The sequence below is a fragment of the Microtus oregoni genome, unplaced genomic scaffold (assembly GCF_018167655.1).
Source record: "Microtus oregoni isolate MIOR12 unplaced genomic scaffold, Mior012 000011F_ref0000422, whole genome shotgun sequence".
NCBI classification, from domain to species: Eukaryota; Metazoa; Chordata; class Mammalia; order Rodentia; family Cricetidae; genus Microtus; species Microtus oregoni.
Genome location: NW_024543070.1, coordinates 11208085 through 11233216, shown reverse-complemented (window position 1 = coordinate 11233216; position 25132 = coordinate 11208085). Strand labels below are relative to the sequence as shown.

The 25132-nt window shown below is 42.4% G+C and overlaps 1 protein-coding gene across 2 annotated transcripts in view; it reads right to left on the bottom strand.

Annotated features, from left to right (window-relative positions):
- LOC121453416 (dihydropyrimidinase-related protein 3) overlaps positions 1–25132 on the bottom strand; it is a 113005-nt gene that overhangs the window by 50516 nt on the left and 37357 nt on the right. The window contains exon 1 of one of the 2 annotated variants that reach the window (XM_041660169.1): positions 16374–16791. The exons of the other annotated variant lie outside the window; for it this stretch is intronic. Coding sequence (XP_041516103.1) covers positions 16374–16412 — 39 coding nt within the window. The 5' untranslated portion in view covers positions 16413–16791. Of the gene's footprint in view, positions 1–16373; positions 16792–25132 lie in introns of those variants that run through there. 2 annotated transcript variants of the gene reach the window in all.

Sequence of the window (25132 nt, the reverse complement as noted above, 5' to 3'; positions counted from 1 at the left end):
TCTACATGCCTCCCCTTTCCTCTGTTCTCAAAAATGTTTGACTTTTTGCCTCTCCCATACCTTTTTTTCTAAAAAAAAAAAAATTAAAGTTTGGTTCAGCCCTGTCTTAATTATTTTATAGTAAAGACCACAGCATAATTCTCATAAAGGAGCTTAGGGTGGGAAGGCAGGCCATGTTTCCTCTAGTCCTTTCTTGTTACACAAAACAGATTATGGTCACGAGTAATTCTCTTGGTCACAGCCTTCCATCTGGCTGAAAAACCTATATACCCACAGCCCTGCTTAAACTACCAAGGGGCCTATTAAAGCAGCAGCTATTTTGACTCACCAACCCCAATCTCCCTCAAGTTATATAGACAGAGAAAATTACAAAGGCCTTGAGAACAAGGAAGGTCTGAACTGAAATGAACTCTTGAAGAGAAAATCCAAATGAGGCCCCACTTAACAATCGGAAGTTGTAGCAAAGCTTTCCCCATCTTCAACCAATTTCTCGGGTTTTAGGAACAAGTAGCACTTTCTGGAATTCATTCAAAACTGCCCTCCATTGTCCAAGAACACATTAACAGAAGACAATCGAACTTTACCCTTATTCTCAAAGCCATGAAGCTGTGCTCCCTTCTTCCTGGTCAATTCTTAGCATTCTATGTTCCTACAACCTGGGAGAACAACCTTTTGGAATTGTTCTGTTCATTTGTGACATAGAAATGTTTCAGATTCAAGTTAACAGTGGCCAAAGTTCTAATGCCCAGCAAAGGACAAAAGATAGACACTGTGAACTATATTAAATTGTGCCTAAAAATATAGCCAAGTACTTCAGACAAGTATCTGTCAGCACTCCCCACCCCCAGTCCTCCTAAGTCTTCCTCTTTTCTTCCTTATCTCATTCCCAAGGACAGCCCAAGTGAAGCCTTGTTTAGATAGCAGGGAACCACACAGATATGGCCTCTTTATCCCTGAGAAGATAGTCAAGTGGCCTTTTCTCATTGCTATTAATTTTTACATTAGTAATAGACATCCATGGCATTTTCATATACATACATCAGTGTGCTTTGTTCTAATTTATCCCCTCCCCCCACAACTCTACCTGTGCTCCTTGGCTTCCTCTATCTGTTTCCCTTCCTCAAATAGTCTCCCATTCTATCTTCATATTCAATCCTGTTTCCTTGCTGCCCTCAAACCAATTAACCTGGGAGAGCACATTAGTTCAAAGCCAAGGTCCAGTGTGATGTTTTATTCACTCATGCAACTATTCCTTTGTTTGATGTTTAAGTGTGTCCTGTTTAAAGGTCTAGTGGTACAATAGTAAACAACATCAACAAAAAAATCAGCCACTAGGGTGACTAAAAGGGGAAAGAACAAAGAACTATGCTGTGGGAGCTCCTTTGACTAATAACCTTTAAGATACCAGCCCACTTGGGTGTGGTCGCTTATAATATAAATGCAGCTGTAGAGCACGTGCTTGCTCTCTCTATTCTGGCTCTCACTTCTGGCTGCTAGACTTTGTTCCCGTTCCCAGTTAGTGGAACGGACTGTGATCTAGGACAGTGATCTGTGAGTCTCCCCTAAATAAATAACCCTTTGTCGTATATAATTCTTAACTAGTGTGGGATTATTTTGTAATTTCCATTATCATCTGGCACCTGAAATGTGGGGACCAGTCCACACTTTTTGGGATCGGTCCACGAGCCACGTGGTGCATTGGGCACAGTCACTCCCGTCTGTGAATCTAGCTGCCTCTCAGAGGCAACAAGCTACTACTCAGTGCTCCCCAGCTAACAACCCACATGCTGCCTCTCTGTGCACTACACAAGAGCCCTCACACTGCCGCCTGTGATCCCCATGGTGCACATAGTATGCAACTTGCACTGATAAAAAAAATGTTGGGTTTTCTCTTTATCCTGGGCCCTAACTCTCAGAATCATCTGATTGCCTTAATAACTGTTCTTAATTTGGTAAACAAAGTGTATTTTTTCAGTACCTAAGTAAGCAACGCATGTTGGTCACTGCTACTAGCATCTTTCTGCCACATGGCTGCAAATGTAACACCTGCTGGCCAATAACAATTATTACACCTACTCGAATTCATTATAATTGCCTTATGATAGGTAAGATCTGAGAAACTACAAAAAATTACTGATAACATCCAGGAGTTCAATAATTATTTTGTTTATACTATGGAAGGTATTCTGCAAGGTTTACACAATCTTTCTTCTTCATCCCTTTAACTGGTTCTAGAAATTAGTTTTGTTTTCAGTATTATCTCATTAAAAATGGCTCAGTACTATGGAGAGGAATAGCATCAATTTGACAAAATTATCTGAAAGAATTTGTGCTGTTTAATTTAATTATCAGAATTTGTTGACAAGTTATGGATAAGATATCTCTCCAGGAAGGTAATATGCACACAGTCAAAATTATGTTCAATGATGAGACATTATCTTTACTGGACAAGTTGTATACGTTGGAATCCTCAGTGAGGGCATTAGAACAGAACACTGGATAGGAGATTCAGATTTTTAAAAAGTAGTAAAGATATCTGAAAAGATTGAGGAATTTATTGAAATTGATGAGCAGGGACAGAAGATACAAGAACAGGATTTAGTCTCATCAGTACATGCAAGACAATGGTATGACTTACACAGAGTTTCAACTGCATATTTGGCAATTTTCTCAGAAAGAACATCTGACACAAAGTACCCCAAGGTAGTCAACAAATATACATGGGAACCAATATGTATGAGCAATCTAAATGAAATAAAACTAGCCATAATTTCTTATGTGGGCTTCAAGCAATAAGGCTACCACACACAGTTGGCTTCAATTAATCTCAGCAGTAATAGAAAATAGACCTCAGCATCTTTGGAAGTGCTATTGGAGAGGAGAGGCAAACATTTTAGAGCAACAGGGGATCAAATTCTTTGTGAATTCTCTGATCTTCAGGAACAGGCTCGCTATGACAAATGCATTTTGTCCCTATGTAGCACAGCAGCTTTAAATGCCTGGGACAGGATTTCTGAACCAAGAAAGAGGATTGATTCATATATTAGGGTTAAACAGGACCAGAGATAACCCTTTACTGGCTTCTTACAAAGATTAACTAAGACTGTACAAGTAGGAGTGATAGACCCTGAAGCTAGACATGTACTAATTGAATCCATAGATTTTGAAAATGCCAACTTAGAATATAAGAAGATCCTTGAGACTTTAAAGGTCATATCAGCACCCATAGATGAATGGAACTTGCATGCAATGAATGTTGAAACATTTGACTATAGTACTGAGGCATGGGTAGGAGAAGTGATTTCCAATGGTTTGAGAAGACACCAAAATTCCAAGTGTTTTCATTGTGGTAGAACAGGACATCTAAGAAGTGACTGTAGGCAAGGAATTCCTAGAAATAATGTCTCCTCTAGGAATGGCAAGAATAGAAGGACCCAGCCTTCTGGTATATATAAGAGGTGTGGCAAAGGCCAACATTGAACTAATGAATGTAAGTTGACAAGAGACAGACAAGGCAACCGGTACCACCAGGAAACTCCTTGGGGGTCTCTAGCCAGCCCCAATGTTAAACAAGGTCCAGTCATTCCCAGTCACAATGAAGAACATGTCTCACCAGCAAAATTAAACAATCCAGTAACTAGTGTAAAAAACCATACTGTTCTGGATGATGGAATAGACATGGAGGATAAATAAAAAACTCCAATAGGAAATAGGAAACATATATTTTGGAAGACTTCTATAAATGATCAAAGACCAAAGCTGAGAGTACGTATAAATGACATTGTAATTGAGGGTTATTAGACACAGGTGCAGACATGAGTATCATTACTCCAAAATCTTGGCATCCAGAGTGACCTCTTCAAGAGGCAGATATTCAGTTCCTAGGAATTGGAACCCTATCTCAAGTAAAACAAAGCATGAGGTGGGTTGAATGCATAGGACTAGAAGGACAGAAAGGAAGGCTGAGGCCATGTGTAGCTAATATTACAGTGAATATATGGGGCTGTGACCTATTACAGCAATGGAATACCCAGGTTAATATTCCTTCAGTCCTCAAAACTCATGTTTCTGGGACGGACATTATAAGATATTATAAACAAAGGTCACCAGCCATTCAGGCTGTATAATAACACAAAGAAATTAACAAAGGTACTAACGACCTTGCTTTTAAAATCGTTAACTGGGAAATTCATATGGGTTAAACAATTTTTAACCAAAGATAAACTGCAGGCTTGAACAGCTGGTACGGGAGCAATTAGATGCTCACCATATGGAAGAATCAACCAGCTCTTGGAATTCTTCTGAATTTGTTGTCAAAAAATCTGGAAAATGGGGAATGGTGACAGATCTAAGAGCTGTTAACAAAGTTATTCAACCTATGGGCCCTCTACAGCCTGGAATTCCTCTGTCTTCTCTATTGCCAAAAGGATGACCTCTTATAGTTATTGATTTAAAGGATTGTTTCTTCACTATATCTTTACAAGAAAAGGACTGAGAAAAATTTGCTTTCACAATGCCTACTTATAATAATTCTTAGCCTACTAGGAAATACCAGTGAACTATTCTCCCACAGGGAATGCTCAGTAGTCCCACCCTTTGCCAATACTTTGTAAATCAGCCATTGGAAATAATATGCACACAATTTGTAAGTCTATAATTTACCCATTACATGGTTGACATTTGTTATTTGACTCAAATGCAGATACTTTAGAAAGAATGCTTGAATAAGTAAAAAAAGTTTTGCCTAAATGGAGATTATAAATTGCTCCTAATAATACAAAGAGGAGATTCTGTCAATTACCTGGGTTACAAAATAGGTTTACAGAAAATTAGAACACAAAAGGCACAAATTAGGAAAGACTGATTGCAGGCTCTTAATGACTTTCAAGGATTGTTAAGAGACATTTCCAGTCTATGACCAACTGTTGGAATAACACCTGATCTAATAGTTCATTTAAACAAAACCTTAAATGGTGACAAAGACTTAAATAGTCCTAAGGAATTAACAGCTGAGGCAGAAAAAGAATTGATGGTCTTTGAAGAGAAATTATAGGAGGCATGTGTAGTTATAGTGAATCCAAATTTTAAATGTATTCTAGTCATATTGCCTTCCAAAATTTCCCCTAGAGGAATTTTAATGCAGAGGGAAGATATTATGTTAGAATGGGTATTTTTACCACATAAACCAAGTAAAAAACTAAAAACTTATGTAGAAAAAGTCCCTGAATTAATTAAGAAAAAGTCCCTGAATTTAATCATTAAAAATGAAATCTGAGACTTTGTCAACTAGCAAGTATAGACCTAGCAAAGATTATAGTTTCTTTTACTGCTGATAAAATTTTAAAAATTATGGGAAGACAATGAACCATGGCAAAGAGCTTGTGCTAATTTTTTTAAGGAAAAGTGATAGAATTAACCTTATAAAGAAAACTACTTGGATTCTTACTCAAATTGTACATGATGCACCCACCAATAACTGGAGTCCATACCTTGTATACTGATGCAAATAAATCAGGAAAGGCAGGTTACAAATCTGAAGAATTAAGTAATATGAAACAAGGCCCTTTTAATTCTGTCCAAAAGGCAGAATTATATGCCATTCTCATGGTACTAAGGGATTTTAAGGAACCCCTCAATATAGTTACTGATTCATAATATAGAGAAAGAGTTGTCTTGCATATTAATACTGCTGAATTTATACCAGATAAAAGAGAATTGACTTCATTATTCATTCAGGTTCAAGATATTATAAGGAATAGGCTTTATTCCATATATATATATATATATATATATATATATCACATTGGATCTCATACACCAATCACAGCAATACATTTTCATGTAGTGTACAAATATCCCCCAACAAAGGGCCTTGCTCCATCAATTACCATAGGCCTTTGGCTTTCTGAGCCTGCACTCCCTCATCTCTGAAGTAAGGTCAAGAGTAACTATATCCCAGGCAGCCTTCCAGATTGGAATATGATTCCATCTCTAAATTCATGCTCTGGCATGGTATCGTTTCTTATAAAGAATGATTCTTGTCACAAGCTAAGCTTTCAAATGTTCAAGTTCTCTGCCTTTGACCTTCACCCTGTGTGACTTTGAGGGCTGCAGGTCTGATGGAAAGGGCTGGCAAGGGTGGCTGCTGAGACTTGGCTCCTGGGTTTGTGGATCACTTTCTCTTCTTCCCAGGATCTTTAAATGTACCTCCCTCTCTCCGTGTGTGTGTGCACGCGCAGGGATGGCGGTGTGATTTTATTTTTTTTAATTCATACTGGATTAAGATAGGCTCTTAATGGCATCGTTTAACTTGATTCATTCTCTCTTTATAAAGATCCCCTCTCTAGGCCGGGCAATGGTGGCGCACGCCTTTAATCCCAGCACTCGGGAGGCAGAGGTAGGCGGATCTCTGTGAGTTCGAGACCAGCCTGGTCTACAGAGCTAGTTCCAGGACAGGCTCCAAAACCACAGAGAAACCCTTTCTCGAAAAACCAAAAAAAAAAAAAAAAAAAAAAAAAAAAAAAAAAAAAAAAAAAAAAAAAAAAAAAAAAACGATCCCCTCTCTAAACACAGACATATTTTAAGGACTGGTGGTCAGGAAGCCAATGTATGGATCTGGTTAGTGATGGTTTAGTTTCTAATATTCTCTTCTCCCCTACCTAAAAAAATGTGTGAGGGAAATTCACAAAAATCAGCAAGGAGGAATGCCACTTGAAAAAAAAAATAGAGGCCAGGTGTGGTGATTCATACCTTTCATCCCTGCAGAGACAGAGGCAGGAGGATCTCTATGAACAGGAGCCCAGCCTGTTTACAAGAAAGTTTCAGGACAGGTAGGGATGTTACAAAAAGAAACACTGTCTCAAAAACAAAAACAAACAAACAAAAAAAAACCCCAAACAACAAAATCAAATTCCCATTGTCAAGAGACACTTCTCACTGGTAAGTCTTCTAGTTCAGGGGGAAGCAGCCTTGGGGATAGAAGTGAGGCCCACCTCCCTGCCAAGCTGTGCCTGTCAGAAGACAAGTTAGGACTGGGCTCTGAGCGGGAAGGCTGAAGGTTTCTGGATGTGAATCAGTGATTGTTAGTCACCAAATTGCTGCTTCTAGTACTTCTTGTTTTACTTATGCCTCATGGGAAACAAGAAGGGGTACGGTGTGAACCTGAAGAAAGACAAAGTTTTATGTCTCCAGGAAAGTGAGATTTTCTTAACTATAGGATGTAAAGTGGCTACCAGACCCATGCCTTTAATCCCAGCACCCTGGAGGCAGAGACAGGCTGATCTCTGTGAGTTCAAGGCCAGCCTGTTCTACAGAGTTCCAGGACAGGATCCAAATTACAGAGAAACCCTGTCTCAAAAAAAACCATAAAAAAAAAAAAAGAATGTGAGTTCTGAGTCCGAGAGAGAAACTTGAATTTGAATTTCAATCACTTGAGGTTTATGTGAACCAAAGGCTTAATCTTTGCATGTTTTCACTGACAAAATGGAAGATCTCTGCTGGGGTTCTATCTAACAAGCTGTTTTCAGGATTAAGTGAGATACTAAATGAAATCAATTAATCTAAGGCATGGCAAATACCAAATCTTCTTGTAAAACTTCTTCCCCTTAAATTATTCTCAGTAGATTTCCTGTGACATCTTCACATAGCGAGTAGTCAAAAACTATTATTAGCTCAACAACAGAAAAATATCAAAATGTTTCTATTGCATTATTATGAAGTCACCATCATAATACACATAGTACTAAAAGCAAATGATTTCTATGTTCTAGGCCCATGAATACACTGACCTGCCAGGCTTTACTTTTTCCTGCTGAGCAAAGGGATCCAGCGACTGCTATTACAACAAGAATGATCCGCTTTGAAATGTCTTTCTTCAACTCACGTGTGCAGTCACTGGGGGCAGGCCCCATTTCCTACCATTCTCTGCTTCATCTTTCAGTAGGATGTGCGAAGGTGAGAGATCTCTCCTGTCACCATTGAGACACCTGAGGTAAGGCTGCCCCTTCGTGACAGATTGGATTCCCTTGAACTACAAGCCTAACTCAAGATTTTCCTTCCTTACTATGCCCTTTTCAAATATTTTGTTACAACAATGAAAACAGTAGCGAAAATAGAGACTTATTGCCACTCCGTGGTGTGTATTGCCACTCCGTGGTGAGAGCTGACATGAGCTCCTTCAAACGTGCTTTAACGAACCACACTCTGAAACAAGGAAGTGTGATGGCTGATCTAAACTACTAAATTTGCTGGGCTTTAAAATTTTCTTACTGACTTTCTGCCCTGTCAGGACGTAAGGAAGGGTGAAGTTCTAGCTTCAGGCTGTTGCTGTCATGGAGCTGCCAGCTGTCATCCATCCCCTGAAGACATGGACTGTGAACCCAACTCTGAACCAAAAGACATCCCTCCTCCTCTGTCAGGCGTTTGGTTACAGCGGTGAACCAACCTAACAATATGCGAGGTTTACCAAAGAGGTTTGCCAAGAGAAACTTCAAATCCAAGCCCTAAGAAAGAGGGCAATCGCCATGGGCTGGAACTCTGAAAATCTATGAGAACACATAAGCAACCCTAAAAGCCTTCTATGTGAATATTCAACTCTAATACAAGAATGAGGAGGAGGAGGAGGAGGAGGAGAAGAAAGAGGAGGAGAAGGAGGAGGAGGAGGAGCAATAAGCTACTTCCTAGTCAGTATTTCTAAAATAGCAAATTCATGGTGCATGTGCTAATGAGACCAATAGCTGCTAATAATTCTAAGGATTATGTGGTCGATGCACAAAAGCAGACAGAGGCATCCGTTAAGATTTATGTTTGCATTCAGGTTCAAAGAGTCATGGTGACAATTTCCTTTATTTGAAAGAAGAGTTATTGGTCTGAATGAATTCTTTCAGTTGTTAATAGTGAGAGAAATGATGTGTTCGTTCACAACTGAAACATGCTTGGAAGGAGTGCACGGATTTTGGGAGTGGGCAGGGCCAGAGAAGAAGAAAGTGTAAATGATGGAAGGCTTCCAGGTACATTTGCCTATGGTAGGCCCTGGACCACAGTCACTCGCCTATTCGACTACAGTGATGTCGTGTTTCTGTTGGCTCAGTGAGCCAGTTTCTTACATTCAGACCTTATCTTTAAGTCTTAAGAATGAATATTCTCGAAAGTTGTCAGTGAGAAAGAGACTGGTGTTCAGGAGCAAAAGGCACATTCTTTCGGGTCATTTTCTCTATTTAAAGTAATGTTACAAGTCAGTCTCAAATGTATCTATTCATTCAGCATTGTTTGTGAGGCTCCTTTTCCTTAAACAGAGGACCCAATATGTGCCGGTCATAGATTTGAGTGCAGAGCCTTCACTGGTAGCCTCACAGAGAGCCCAGGGCATTACTGGGCTTTTGAGAGGCGGCTGTTTCCATTGGACAGCAGCCATCATATTTAAAATATCAGTATGGGCAGCCAAAAAGGCTTGGGCGAGCACAGGCTCAGAGCTGTTTTCTGTTTGCTTGTTTGTTTGACTAGTCTGGATTTGTGGCAATCGTCGCCTTTGTGTCTTTATCAATGGCAGCCTTCAGTGAAGGAGGCACCATGACAGCAAATGAATCTTGGCATCACTTTAATAATGTTGGTTTTCATTAACCCAAAGCTTTGCTGTAGAAAGGGCCTATCACTCATTACCACCCCCACCCCCGCTGTTGTTTGTTGTAGTCTATTCTTTAAGTCCACTCCCTAAATAAGAAAACCTGAGGCCTTAAGGGTAAAAAGCATTCAGAGTCCCTTCTATCCAACACAGATGTTGGCTTCTCCTGCTGAGCCGAAGCCAACAACTCTCATGCATTCCCCTGCTCGAGCTTCCCTCACAGGAGCAGTTAATAACTTCTAAGTGCCTGTGGAACAGGGGAGGAAGGGCTGCCCCCCCTCTGAGTCATTTGCATTAGCAGCGACCTTGGGGATCAGAGAGTGCAAAGATCTGTTTATCAGTGCAGATTCTGAGGCTGTCTAGAGTCTCAGGTAAATGAGAGGCAAGGGCAGGGCTGAGGACACTCCCTTCAGGGTTCTGTTGCTCTGTGGTCAGAAAAGAGCTTGCTTGCTTCCCTAAGGGATGCCTCTCTTCAGATAAAATCTGGGCTGTGGCTATAGTAGTTCAGCGTAGAGTTAAAGTGAGTGTATAAGATGTATAAGATCCTGGATATTATTATCAGGGGAAAGAATTCTCTCTTATCCTACATGTCTTATTGTCTAGTACTTCTATGGCAGAGGAAAAAAAAGTAAGCTGTGAGAAATTTGTCTTTGAGTTCCAGATGTCCCAAAAAAGTTCTTGGGCCATTCTATTATGGAGCTTACAAGCGGCTTAGAGTGCTGGGTGGGTCTCTGCTTGGCTGAATGGGAAAAAGAGCCTGGCTTCTTCTGTCTGGGAAAAGGACAGGGCCAGAGAATGAGAAGGGGTCGCAGGCCCAGGTCTGCAGTTAAGCAAGGCAGGAAAAAACAAAAACAAAGACAAAACAAAAAACCAACCAACAAACAAACAACAACAAAAACCAGCATCTGCTTTCCATCCTGAACTGCTACGTGCTCCTGGGCAAAAGCCAGAAGGAAACTCAGAGGCCTGAAAGAACTGCCTTAGACGGGTAGACGCTCCTTTCTTCCTCCAATGGTGAAGCTACACACTTGGCCAGCACCTCCTCACCCCACCCCCTCCTGCAAATATTGGCTGCTTGAGCTACCAGGTGTAGAGAATTAGGGGTGGGGAGTAGGCAATTGTCTCCAAGGAACTCCTGCTTTTTGCTTAGGTAACAGTCTTGTCTCTGGATGGAACAAACCCAGGATCTTTCTTTTAACCCACGTGACTTTAGTAAAATTAGGAAATCTCTCTGATCCTTTCTCCAGAGCGCACAGTAGTGACATGTAACTGTATGTCCAAGCTGCAGTGAGCTAAATGAATTGATCCACGCAGCTTGTGGTGGGGTATGGGGGGGTAATTCCATTAGATTGGGCTCAGTCACTCGATGATCTATAATAGCTCCATTGTGCTTGAGCTTCATCTTGCTAACCAGAGCTCTAGTTCAGAGGATGGCCTTCTCAGGGGAAGGCATATTTCTACTCCACGAAGGGATTCAGTTCAAAATAAGAGCCAGGTGGAAGGACTCATCTTATTTCACCAGATGAGCTCTTATTTTGGAGGGAACTCTATGTCGTATGTTGGCACAGACATATGCTGAGATTGATTTGATGAAAGAGAAACTTATAGAAGACCCTTTTACACTTGTTTCTCAGTGGCCTGAGGGAAGGTGGAGGACAGGTGAAGCTGTGTGGGAACCTGATGAAGGCTGGGTATAGGGGTGGTGGTTTCTGCTCACCTATTACCATCACCTCGGAGGGAGGATAGTCCCCATCTTTTTCGTCCCTTCTGATTAAAAGCAGGGGCTGGATCAAACAGGCACATTTGTACCCTAGGGACACATCCCCACTGTAGTTAACACGTTGCAGCTTTTACGCGTAATAAGCAGATACAAATGGTCGTATAAAACATGCCAAGAGCGAAAGAACAAAGAGCCATATAGGATACAAAGGGGGTTTTGTTCTTTCTCAAATTTAATCAAGTTTTTCTAATTTAGGAAGAAAGTGGTAGAGAAAAGGCCACTACGAGTGGAGTTGTAAACAGCCCGCTGGAAAGGCGGAGCCTCCCTATGTCACTCTAGATTGAAACTGAACAGGACTGGAAACAGCACGGTGCAAACGTATTTGGGAATTTCTGGATCTGTCCAAAGGCAGTCTGGTGGCTTCTTGTCTGACTGTCAGAAAAGAATGACAGGCACAATTCTACAGACTTGTAATATAACTAAGGCAAGAAAATTATTAATGTTTTATATTGTTTTATAATCATTTTTATTCTTTTCTGTTTGAAAACTTGTTTTAAAAGTTTCCGAAGGGAATCTCTTTACAAACCAGACATTTGTCAAATGTTCCTTTATTAATGGTCACACTCTGAAATAAACAAACTGGTGTTTACTGTCTTGAACACCTCCGGGTTCACAGACCACGTTCAGGGGTCACAGCACATTGACCCTCCTATCAGCCCAGTGGGGTGAAAAGAGACAATTTTTATATACCAGCTGGTGGGTGAACCAAGTAAACTTCAAATTCTTTTAAGAAATCTCTGGAATTCCCCCAAGTATATTTTGCTGGTTTGGCCACAGCAACTGGCACTCCAAGCTCTTAGTACACCTGGGGGCATGTTGATTATACTTCAGAAAGAATAGCCTGGTTGGGAATCATGGCATACCTGCTTAGAGCATAGAGGAACAGAACAGATATTTCTGGCATGACCTGAGTCAACATTTCCACAATCAGTTAGCTCAAATGCTTCCCATTCCTGCTTTTCACTCTGGAATTCCCCTTCGAAGACTCCTTACTTGGATAGGCTGGCTTCTTCTTTTGGTCTCCACACTCTTAATTCTCTACCTCCTGATATTTTCTTCCCATTAAGTGACACCTTCTGAAGCACAAGGGATTCACAGATGTGGGGTGCAGATTGTATTGCCCCCTTCCTCAAAGCCAAGTCTAGGCCCCCCACTCCAAAAGCCACAGGCACTCCTTCAGTTCACTGGACCCTTTTATTTCTAAAAAAAAAAAAAAAAAAAAAAAAAAAAAAAAAAAAAAAGTTCTTGCCTTTGAACCTATGGCCTGACAATATCCCCGTTTCCAGCAAGATCTCAGAGTTCAGGCTCTATGCCCTAGATGGAGACTGCCAGTCATTATGTCACTCAGAAATGTCTGCGGATCCCACAGGTAACTCAGCCTCCAGAGAACAGAAATGTAGTTCCTTCTACATACAAGACACTACTTACAAAGAATCCATTAGTTTTTAGAAAAAGCCACCTCTCTGTGGTCTGTCTCACAGAAAGACGCAGAGCAGGCGGGGAGGGGAGACCTTGGGAGAAGCCATGAACATGATTTCCAGTTTTTCCTCCAAACTCCCACTATGTGACTCTGAGTAACTGACTTGATCTACCCAGGTTTCCAGGCTCTAAACTCTGAAGTGGGTTTTTGTGGATGCTCACACAAGAAAATGCACAGAAAGTACTGGTACCCACACAGCAGGGGTCTTCCCATTGCTGTGGTCAGCTTTAAGTTGGAGCTTATAGTAGAGAAAGAGAATGACGATTGTCACCATGAAAAAAAAAGCCTGCAAATTAACATGGTAGAGGTATCGTTCCAAACGCTATATTTTTTATGAAACATAATAGATAAAAGATTTTAAGGTTTTCTTAAATCCCTAGAATATGGATAAGTATACTCTCAGACTGTATTGATTCTGGGCTTGAATAGGAGATACATGCAATGCACACAACACAATACTGGAACAAAGTAACAGGTTAGGAGACATATTTAATCATCCAGTCATTGGACTGATAACTCCTTAGGTACTAGGTGGCCAGCATGGTATCAGATAGTTGACCTAGAAGGTCTCTTGTCTAATCCGTTGAGCAACCCAGAATGACTAGTGTCTGACACTGAGGGTCGAGGACCAGTGTTGAGGTGGAAACGATGTTTCACCTTGTTGCCCTGAAAAGGCAAAATAAGATCCTAGCTTGAGCTACTCACAAGCAAAGCCCCATCCCCGTTCCACCAGCAACAGGAAAAACCTCCTGCCCTCAAGAAACCAATGCACACTTGAGAGTAGAAAAGCTTAAGCCTGATGAGGACAGTGGAAGCAGGCTGAGGGAGGAAAGGAATTAAAGAAAACAACAACAACAAAAACCCTCACACTACCAAAAACGATGACGGAAGGTTGTGTCTAAAAAGACAAGTGGGTCAGGCTCCGCCAAGACTGCCTCCTTCAGCCTTCAGCCTATAGTGACACTTGAGCTACTGGGTGGGGCTGCCTTACCAGAAAAGAAGATAGGGATTAGGACAGTTAATTCAGGTTTTAGAAGGTTAGCTAGCTGTCTTAAAAATGAACCAATACTGACAGTAGGGAAAACATTTTTGTATTTAGAGTTTTAATCACATTTTCAATCTTGGTAGAGCTGTGTCCATATTTTATATTTTTTAACCTATGTCTAGGAGAGGTATTTTAATACTTGTAATAGGAAGATAATCTATTATAGTCATAGAAACATACAACGATGTTTTATTCCAAGAAAGAATCCTTGTTTGCAGAAATGCAAGCACAAAGCATGAGGAAAAAAAAAATCTAGAAATGGATTCCTTATCCCCAAAGACAACCCCGCCCCCTGCCATGCCCTCCTTGTCATCCGCCTGGTTTTAACAATGACTGCCAGGCAGCTTGGCTTGAAGAAATTCACACCCACTGTTCCAGCTGCTGGAGATGCAGCTCCAGCTTCCAGTATCCACTGTATGTAGTACCACACCCATGCACAGAGAAAGAATGGGAGACGCACTGAAAATGAAGGAAGTACCCCTGGGAAGAGCATCCAAATAGAGACAAAAGGGAACCCTTCCTAGCCCCCTCCTGAGAATAGGGCAGGGCACAGTCACAGTTACCATGGTTCCTAAGGCGAGCTATCCTGGCTAAATGTCTTTATCTTTCCTTAATTGTGGCTGAAATGGTACCTAGAGGAATGGGTGTGGTCCTGAATGCCATGTCACAGGCTGGGTCTGTAAGAAGAATGAATAAGACCTTTGAAAATTGGACGGGCCAGGGGATGATTCTCTGTCCCAAAAAGGATATTTGGCAAATGCAGACTAGGTGTAAATGCAGGGGACCTCTAGCTGCAATAGCAAGAGAGACTTGGTCTCATCACTTCATTAAAGTAACTAATATAAAGACAAAGCTGATATCCCAACTAGATTCAAAGAGAATACAAAGAGTGATACCTTCTATATTTCTTTGCAAAGGCAACTGGCACCAAACAAACACTGACACAATGTTTCCCCAAGAATGGAGAGTTAATGCTGTCAGGTAGTGATACAGGAGTATCCCTTTACGCCCAAAGCCTCTGCCAGGCAAAAGGATCCCTACCCAGCTCAGCTATTCTCCCTAGGGAGTGTTTCTTCCCTGGTGGGATCAAGTGGACAACTGGTAGGGGTGGGGTGCAAATGTCAAAGTGAAGGAAGGCTCAGGTGTACGCTGAAGGTGAGATGCTATAATACAAATAAGCCGCTTAACAATGCGGTGCTGGAGGCGCATGAAGAAGGTCCTTCACTCAATGGCATAGGAGACACAAGAGGCAAAAGTGTACACAGACTCAGGCTCGTTGCAAAATCTTGGCAGATGGCTACCAATTGAGCAGGTAGCAGGTAGCAGTCAGCCCTGGGGCAGCTGCAGAGCCTCCCAGAGGCCAACTATCACTTCCTTTGTTCCCCTTGCAAAGATGGAGTAGCCACCCATCCCTCTAATACACACACACACACACACACACACACACTCACTCACTCACTCAATACAACAACCATACTGCTTCTTGCTAAATCACCAAATGTCATGGGCTATTGCTTTTTGTTTTAATGCTATCCCAGACTGTCATATGTCTTCACTATTCAGGTCATCAAGTCAACTAACTCATCAGGGAGGAATCACAGGCTGGGCGAGGTATTTTGTCCAGGACAGTACCTGGGTGGAAAACCGTTCAATAGCTGATAAAAAGCATGTCCTCTTCTCTAATCCGCCCTAACACCAGCCAGTCGCCGGTGGCTCAGTCTAACACACAATGGCAGTTGGACACCGCATGCACTCAGTGTCGTTGTGCAACTGCAAACTAAAATGTTCTCTGAAAACTCAGCTTTCTTTTGGACGAGAAATAGTAACGACATGGAAAAGGTAAACGATTAAGGTAAAATAAAGTTGATCATTTTCATTGCAGCCACTTTAGTTGTTGAGTCTGGAATCTGACACACCCAGACCTAGATCAGTTTAAATGTGAGAAAGGAGGGTACCCCAGAGGACTGGTATTCCAGGCACCCACAGAACCCTCTCCAAGGCGCCTTACTGCCAGAGCTAGGAGAGGGGCGCGGTCCGGCTGCCAAGTGACGGTGGAGAAAGGTGTCATCTCTCATACCCTGCCAAACCCAAAGGATCCATCAACAAAAAGCACACCTCAAGCTGCGGGAGCACACACCTATCCCCACGCCCCATTCCCAGGCGGGACTGGAATCCGCTGAGCCCTGTGAGGCAGGCGCTCTGGGCAGTGGAGACGGACAAACAACCCGAAGTTCTCCGAGTCAGTGTTTAGGTTTTCCTCTTTGTTTTGATTTCCTCAAGCCCCACGGTCGCTGCACCAGCTTGGCGCCGGCTGTGCCGTCTGGTCCGACCGCCGCACTCAAGTGCCTGGACCGCGCTGGGTCCCTATTTCCCGAGGGACCCAGCGGGGACGCCAGTGGCATCCGCGCCACCCCGCCCGCGGCCGGCTAGGAGTCACCGGCCGACTCACCGTGATCCGCGGGATGTTCTTCTTGCCCTGGTAGGACATGGTTGCTGCGTTGGCTGCAGGGGATGCCTGCCTGGCTGCTACTGCTGCTGCTCCTGCGCCTGGCTCAGCACAGCGCCCCAGATCAGGTGGAGGCAATGGTGCACTGGTCGGTGCCGCCGCCTCCTCTCGCCTCCGCCCCCCTCCCGGGCTCCCGCGGCGGCTGCCAGAGACAATAGTAAATCTCCTCGGTCTCCCTTCGCCCCGACCCGCCCCCGGCCACTCGCACCCTCCTCCACTGGCGTTCACGCCCGGGTTGGGGTTTCTTTTTTGTTTTTTCTTTTGTGGTGCCAGCTGGGACCCCGTAAGGCAGGAATGGCTGATCTAAGACTCCTCCCTCTTCTCTCTTATCCCTATTGATTTTCTTCTTTGCATCTGCCTCACCCACTCCCCCCGCCCAAGGCTCCCCCGCCTTTACTTCTAGATCCGCGGAACCAGTCAGCTCCTCAGCCACCAGGGGGCGCGAGGGACTTTTTCAGGGCAAGGATGCTACAATCCCAGGCGAACCCATGCTAGTGGCCTATGCGCCTCCAGGGCCAAACCCCTCGGAACACCCACACCTCCCACTATTCCATACCCGAATCTCCCATCTTCCCTACTATGCTTTTAAAAAGGAGATGACAACGGACTCATCTCCGGGAGTCGGCTGTCCTCAACCATTTGCGAACAGAGTGTGGCGCCGCCGCCTTTGTTAGAATCAAAGGCTGGGCGGCGCCTCTGCTGCTCGCACGGTATTTGTAAACAGCAGGCACAGACCCTTGGAGATCAGACTTTATGCCTCTTGACTCAGTGTCTGGTGCTCCTAGACCATGACTATATGCACTTAAAAATACAAACTCGGGGCATGGATGTGTGTAAGAGCAACATAAGGCTTCTTGCTCGTTCTCTGCATTTAAAAAATATTCTTTGCCTGACTCTTACAGCTCAAGAAAGAGCATGTACTGCTCTGTGGGTATAAGGCAGAGAAAACCCCTATAGTGGGAAGGCAAAAGCCCTGCATGTTCCCTGTTCAGCCACGGGGTTGTGAGGGGACCTCCTTTTACCAGTGTGGTTGTCTTTGAGCAACCCTCCAGGTAGGCAGCGCAAAATCCCGGGTTTATTGTTGAAACACAATATTTGCAAGAGTGAAAAAGGTGGCCTTTGAAGCGCTGGTACCTAATGTCTTTTGGCTGAAAAGGCCAAGAGAGACTGGAGAAGCCACTATGCGTGGAACAGCGATGGTGGTGGTGGGGGGAGTTCTAAAAAATAATCCCAAACATACAATTTTAATAACTTCAAAAAATTAGCTTGCTATGCAAAAATTAGAAAATCTTCTTAAGTCTCCTATCACCTCCCCAGCTCTCCAATTCTCAGCCCAAATGTTCCACTAAACAGAAATTCCGTGCCTGTCATTAAGCTTTAGTCTATCTGTTAGGGATCTGACATTGACATTGCTATAAGGCAGGCCTTCTGGCCACGCTTCTTGACAACTTACAATTAAACTGAATATTTTCTTGGAACAGAACAGCTATGTAAGGCCCCTACAGAAATAGGGTTCCGAATGTCCTAGCCTCTGCTTCTCACAAACAGGAAATGAGCTAACCTGATCACATAATCAAAGGACACGCTAATTGCCTCAAACACTCCCTCTCTAGCATGCTAATCCCAGGCTTCCGCTTAGTCATGGGCGATTGGACAGAATGCAATTTTCAAAGGAAAAGTTGAACAATTTCTCAATTTATTTCTGGCCCAGGGGAAGAATGCCAAATGAAGGTCAACACGTTGAAATCTTTTCCAAGACACAGAAAGAATGAAAAAAAAAAGAGAGAGAGAAAATACTGGGTCAAAGAAACACCCTACACATTTTGGTTTGTTCTTACATAGATGCTAAAACCACTAACCAGGAGGGAGTTGTGATATCACAAAGAATTTTGGGACTAACATGCAAATGAGTAGGGTTATATTTAGAGCAAAGAGAGAATAAACTATGGGCTAAGAAACTATGCAGAGCGATGTGTGTACTTTCTCTCTCTCTCTCTCTCTCTTTCTCTCTCTCTCTCTCTCTCTCTCTGTGTGTGTGTGTGTGTGTGTGTGTGTGTGTGTATCAGTCTCCCTGTCTCTCTCTTTCTCTGTATCGCCTGGATTTTATTGTTCCAAACTTAGCTTGTACTAGAAGAGATCTTTATAAGTTTGTTTAGGAAAAACAGAGATGGATACTGAATGTTTACAATCTTAAACAAATCTGTTACTACTTCTATTCTTATTCTTTCTTCCTATTCCTCTTCCTCCTCCTTCTCATTTTCTGTTTCCTCTTCTTCTCTCTTCTCTTCCTTACTTCATTTTCTCATTTCTGTTCACGTCATGGCTTTCTTTGCCTCTATTTCCTTGGATGATGTCACTGAAATCCAGAACATCCTCCATTAGATTCCTGTCATAGTTTTTGACTACTGGATGATCTTGTAGATGGTGCAGAGTTGAATCAACCTGTTGAGGTGGAGATTGAATGCAAGAGGCAATGCTCGGTAGGAACTGTGGTGTGCCCCTGGGATCAGACTGCTGCAGAAGTCCCTGCACAGGAATGCATGATAGCCAGCTAATTAGTTCAAGCTGCTGCCATCATCAGAGCCATACAGCAAACAGTTCTTCCCTTCAGCTGTCCCCTTCAGTCATCTTCCTCTTTTTTAAAAGAAAAAGAAGAAGAAAAAGAAAAGTCTTTGGGATGGTTGAAGAAAAAAGCCTTCCTTGGCAATCCCAGCAGTATAAAAGACAAGGCAACCATCAATTCAGGCTGCCTCTGTGTCTGGCCAAGAGAGCAGTGGAATCAGCGTGATGTTTTCCACAGAAGGATTCAGAATGCTTTTTCCTTGGATACACAGTAGGACTTGGCTTAAACTGTGAGACAGAGCGACTCGGACACATAGAAATAGAGACTTGGTGTCGGTCCCAAAGAAACTTAACTTTGGCTACCAAAACTGCCACACCCAAAAACTTTGGTCAATGGCTACTCTATTCCAGTTGCTCAGGCTACAGGCTTATCTTCATCCTCAATGTCCTTTCATCGGTCATACTCTAACCCTTCCTATCACTCTGTCAGCAGATTCGCTTCCTGCCTTTAAATACATCAAGACTATGAAACTTTTCTCTCTGTCAAGCCATCCTCAGCTCTGTAAACTTACAGGAGTAACTCTTGGCTGAGTTCTTTACCTCAGCAACTCTCATTATTAACACAGCCCATAATACGCACATATTCTTTGCTATGTACTTACTAAAGACCGTCATCTTTCTAAATGGTAGAGTTAGAAGCATGAATGGTAATGTTGCCAACTGTGGAGTTTGCTTCCCACTTTCCTTCAGAAGAATGCTATTTGAATGTATTGCTAGCTCCCATCTCTACTTATCCATTCCCATAGCACATTTTATCATGTGACTTATTAGAGCAGCACTTGGTATTATTGCTGGAAAATAGACTTCTCCCCCTCAAGAGAATGTAGGCTTTTTGAGAGCAGTAAATGTGTCAATGTTATTCACTGAATGGCTCAACTAGGTCCCTCATCATTTAAACTGCCAAAGAATTGTCAACATAAAAATTTTAAAATAAATGTCTCTCAAGGAAGACTATACAGCTGGAATAATTTTTCTGCAACTCTTCCATATAGTTGGAGCCTAGATTTTAAAACATTAGTTTTGGTTCTCTATAGCTTTGTGTTTTCTAATTCTGAATTTAATTCAAGATGGTTGGAGACACATTTTGCTAACATGGGCGAAACCCCAAAATTCCAAGGACACATACAGCCCAAAGAATGACTGAGTAGAATACATCTTATCCCTAAACACTAATGGCAAGGCCATTGCTTTAAAGAAGCTTATATCAAAACTCATTTATAGAGAAGACCAAGGGCTTGGTTGTGTGGATTGAATGAGATCTCCCCCCACCCTAGTCTCCTGCATTTAAATGCTTGGTCAACAGTTGGTGCTGATGTCTGGGGAGGCTTGGAAGGAATGGTCTTGTTGAAGAAAGTATGTCACTGCAGGTGTGTCCAAATAAACCCCCTTTTCTATAAAAGTTACTTTGGCCATGACATTTTATCACAGCAATAGAAAACCAAACGTTTTTAGTTAGAGATTTTGAAAATCATTGATATTGGCTTTCAAGGAAGAAAACATGGACTGGGGTCCAGACAGATGTGTTGCTTAAGGACCCAGACTTGGAGGAAAAGGCACATGGACCCATAATCCATTGTGCTGATTTCCTCATTCTATCATCTTCCCCAGTTCACGTTTGCTGTTTAAAACTTGGTTTCCATGCTGGTTTGAATGAGAATGTCTCTCCCCACCCCTTATTAGCTCATGTATTTGAATGCCTGGTCCCTAGTTAGTGGAACTGTTTGGGAAGGATTTGGAGGTGTGGCCTTGTTGGGGTAGGTGTGCGGCTGAGAATGGGCTCTGAGGTTTCAAAAGCTCATGCCAGGTGCAGTGTCTCTCTTTGCCTGATGCCTGTGAATTGGGTTATAGGGCTCTTAGTTACTTCTCCAGCACCATGTCTCCCTGTGTGCCCCCATGCTTGGAACCATAATGGTAATGGCTAGCCTTCTGAAACTGTACGTCTCCAATTGAGTACTTTCTTTTATAAGGACTAACATGGTCATGGTGTCTCTTCACAGTTTAGGCCACTAAGGGAGTTTCCTTTTCTATAAATTGAAGACTGTGTTTATGATGTGCATGTCATTTCTCCAATTAACCTGTCAGTGTAGTCTTGGGAACCTTAGTGGGAAGAGGGAAAATTTTCCTTCATGTCTTGCCCAGTCAAGCAGATGAAACTGGCCTAGGAAATCTGTGGAAAGAATGAGAAAGGATGGGAAAGTCTGAAAGGTGTCTGTGAACATCATGTGAAGAGCAGGGACAGCAGATGAGCAGCTGGGATTCGGAGCTGCAGTGTCTTTTAAAGCAACAGCGCTAGACAAGAGGAACCAACTTGTGAGTGTGACAGAGTGACACCACCATCAGGGTGTGACGTTCTGAGTGTCAAGGAAAGTAGAATATCTTCACTTTTAAAGGAAAGCCGAGGTGACGGTAATTAATTCCTCACTGGGTGAAAACACTCTCAAGATTGCATGGCTTTGACCAGAGTGCCTCCAAAGTGAGCACTTCCCAAGCCATCTTAGAGTGCTATGTGGGGTAGTATGCATGTATGTGTGCATGCACACCTGAGGGGTGTGTGTGTGTGTGTGTGTGTGTGTGTATTATGTAATGTATTAAGTTAGTGAAGGATTGTTCGGGTTAGTTTAGTGGTGAAAAACCTGCCCATCCTGTGCACAGCTCTGGGATTAATTCCCAGGCTCCCTTTCAAAGTTATGAAAGTAATATTTACAGAATGCAATTATCTGTATGTTTACAGAGTGGGTTTCTTGTTGTTTTGGGGCAAAACCTCAGTGGAATCTTTTTGGAAGAAAATCAGGGTAGAGTTTGAAGACATCTAACACAGACAACTATTTCAAAAAATTTTGTTGTAAGTGGAGAGAGGAGCTAGCACATAAAGCAGATGATAATTCAGCAAAACATTAACAATGTATTTGTATGGCAAACGGTAGAATCAGTAAGGAGGCACTAGAGAAATGAGACAATTTTTTCATGGAATTCTTAAACAGACAGCACAGGTGACACCTAGTGTTCAAGTGGAAGGCTTGTCCTAAGCTAGCCAGAAGATGCATCCTCCCCAGTCTCTGGATGACACAGTTCCTGGCAGGCAGCTCCGCACACTGGAAGAGGTAGTGTTTGGGAATTGTCTCCTTACGTGTGCTTTCTCTGCTATCCGTTGAGACAATGACAGTGGAAGTTAGAGGAGAGCTGGAAAGGGATGGGGGTGGAGTGGGGCAGTTATTGGGCAGCTGGACGGAACTCCAATCAGTGGCCATGCCTTGAAAGAGAGTATAAGCAACGGTGACAGACGTTCCTTCAGCCGCACTATCTTTCGATCTGTAGGTAGGAGTAGGAATGGTGGAGAACTGGACCATGATGTTTTCAGGAGAGTGCTGAGACATATCAAAGAAATTCAAGAAAACTGAAGATCAAGCATGAGTCTAAAGCAGTTGAGAAAGAAGAGAAGACTGAAGTTAATTAAGCAACAGCAATTCCCACTTCTGATGCCTTGATGCTTAGTAAATTCATCTGTCTCCATCATCCGAAGTTTTTTTTATAGAGATTGGAAAAGAGCAGAACCAATGGAGAGAAAGGTTAATTAAATACACAATGGAAAAGCCCGGAAAATTCTGTCTACCTTTTAATCTCCAAAAATGTCTAAACTAGCTATGCCACTTGCAGTTTTGGCTTTGAAAATACTTATATTTTGTGCTATTAATATAAGAAAACATTTCCTTTTGGCTTCTATTTGAAAGATGGAGGAAAACAGCTCAAAGATAAATCTAAATCTAGATAAGTACTGAAGGAGCAGGATCTATCCACCAGGGCTTGGTGAGAAAGCTTAACTGTATGTTACGTAGAAAAACATTCATTCATAGGACATCTCATCAGGTTATTTGGACGTGTTAATGTTGCCTGTATTTCAAACAAAGAAAATCTTAGACTGTAATTCCAATGTGACAGAATGAAATTAAAGAGACAGTTCCCTAATATTATTTGATGTTTACATAGTAAGCCAAGGAATAAACTGGCAAATAAGTTTGTCGTTGATCCATGTAATTAATTCCGACATCAAACTCACAATAGGTTGGGCAAAGGTATTCAGTCTTTAGTGTGTGAAGTTTTTTCTCTTTTCTTCAGTGGGCTGTAATCCTGAAGCCTTCTTCCCTCATCCAAAAGCTTTGTCTGTAGCTCATTGCAAAGGCCTGAAGCCGGTAAATGAGGTTGGGAGGGAAGGGTTGAGTTACTACATGGTGAGCTCCATCTCTGCTCCATCGTAGGATGGACACACAGAGAGCTTTGTCATGGCCTAGTTGATTTATTTGAATTGCCTTGAATTGCAAAGATGTTATTGTGAGCCACTTTTCCTTGAAAAGAAAAAAAAGAAAAGAAAAGAAAATCCATATCTCCAACTCTGTATGGGTTCAAGGCTGGGAATGGAGGTCCAGAGTACTGTTTTGTTTTGATGAGGCCATGATGTGTACCATGTCCTCACTGTCCCATTCCACTATCTTCCTATCTTTCCAAAACCACTCTTGTACCACAACGTTCAGCTGAAATCCCCATGTGAGAAAACCAGGGAGGTGGAATTAGATGTTTCCCGAAGAGTGTGGGTCTTGTACTTGGGACTCAATATAAATTCATAGTTTTATTTCTTTCAGTTACATATAAAAAACTTAGAAAATACTTCTTATTCTCATTTATGTCAAGATTGGTAGCAGGATTGTTTCTGCCACAAGAGAGGCAGGAGGTAGCCTCTGACATTCAGACACCTGTTGGATGACATTATCCTGAGGGGGTACACAAAAATATCTTGGTGCCTGATGGACAACAGAATCTCAGCTGAAACCGAAAACCAAAGCCATGAGGACCAACAAAGGTCCTCTGTAAGAGTGGAACCACGTGGAAGAGGTAATAAATGGCCCCATAGCTCATGTTTAGCCCTTTAGATGAACAGATCCACGTGGTGGTCATTCTCACAGAACTATTGTAAAGAACAAAAATGACAGTTTCCACATTGGTTTCTTAGCCTCAGACAGGGAAGACCCAGTAGCGGATTCTGAAACTAACCCCCATTCTTACCTAAAGTTTATTTTTATTTTTAATTTCGAGGAAATGGAAGATGCACATTTAAAGATCTGCATTTAATTCACTAATCTGGAAATCATACAAGCCTGACAACTTCCAGAGAAAGACTGAATTAAGTAATAGCCCAAACCTAAGAGGCTATGTGTTTTTCTAAGCAGATCATTGTTCATTCAAGTCCATTGTGTAGAGCCATGAATTTAGCAAATGGATGACTTTCTGTTAGAAAGAGGGATCAAGAATAGTTTATGTAGTCTTAGAGCAGACAACAGATGTACTAACAGCCCTAAACCCAGATTACACTAATTACGCTTCTCTCCACCACAACACAGTAGGAAAGATCTAAGCTGCTATATAATTTGAGCACCTAAGTGGTACACTCCATTAATGGCATGATACAAACCCAACTAAATGAGTAAGAAATTACAAGTACATTGGTGACGTTGGTAAGACACATGAACTATAAAGGCAGGGAAATGGTTTCCAATGTTTCTGGACCCAATCTCTCCAAAGTAGAGGGCAGGTCATTACTCTGAGCAGCAGTGTTTACACAAAGAGCAACACAAGCCAGGAAAAACCTCCTCAGGTTTTAGAGACGGCATGTTTTATATCCCCAAATGTGTTAAAACCCACTCATGGAAACAACAAAGCCATCTCTCTCCTGCATGGTGTCTAGAATAAGAAAGGGTCGCACAGCATGACCTGAGAACAAGGCCTGACGCTTTGGCAATAAGACCCAATAACTGCGATAGTACTAGGATGGGAAAAGATGTCTCTTGGAGGCTATATAATAGTAGGAGACGGATAACTTAGATTCTCTGACTCTGGTACAAGAGGAATCTACCATAATCGAAAGTTAAATCCTTGAATAATAGGGAATGCCGGTAGAAATTGAAGCCTGAGCAGAGACAAGTCCACCATGAACTAAGTTCTATTAGACCAAAGCATCATAGAATAATTTGACTCCATCAGTCGTTCATAACCAATGGAAGTGGACCTACTGGTAAGATTTGAGACAGGGC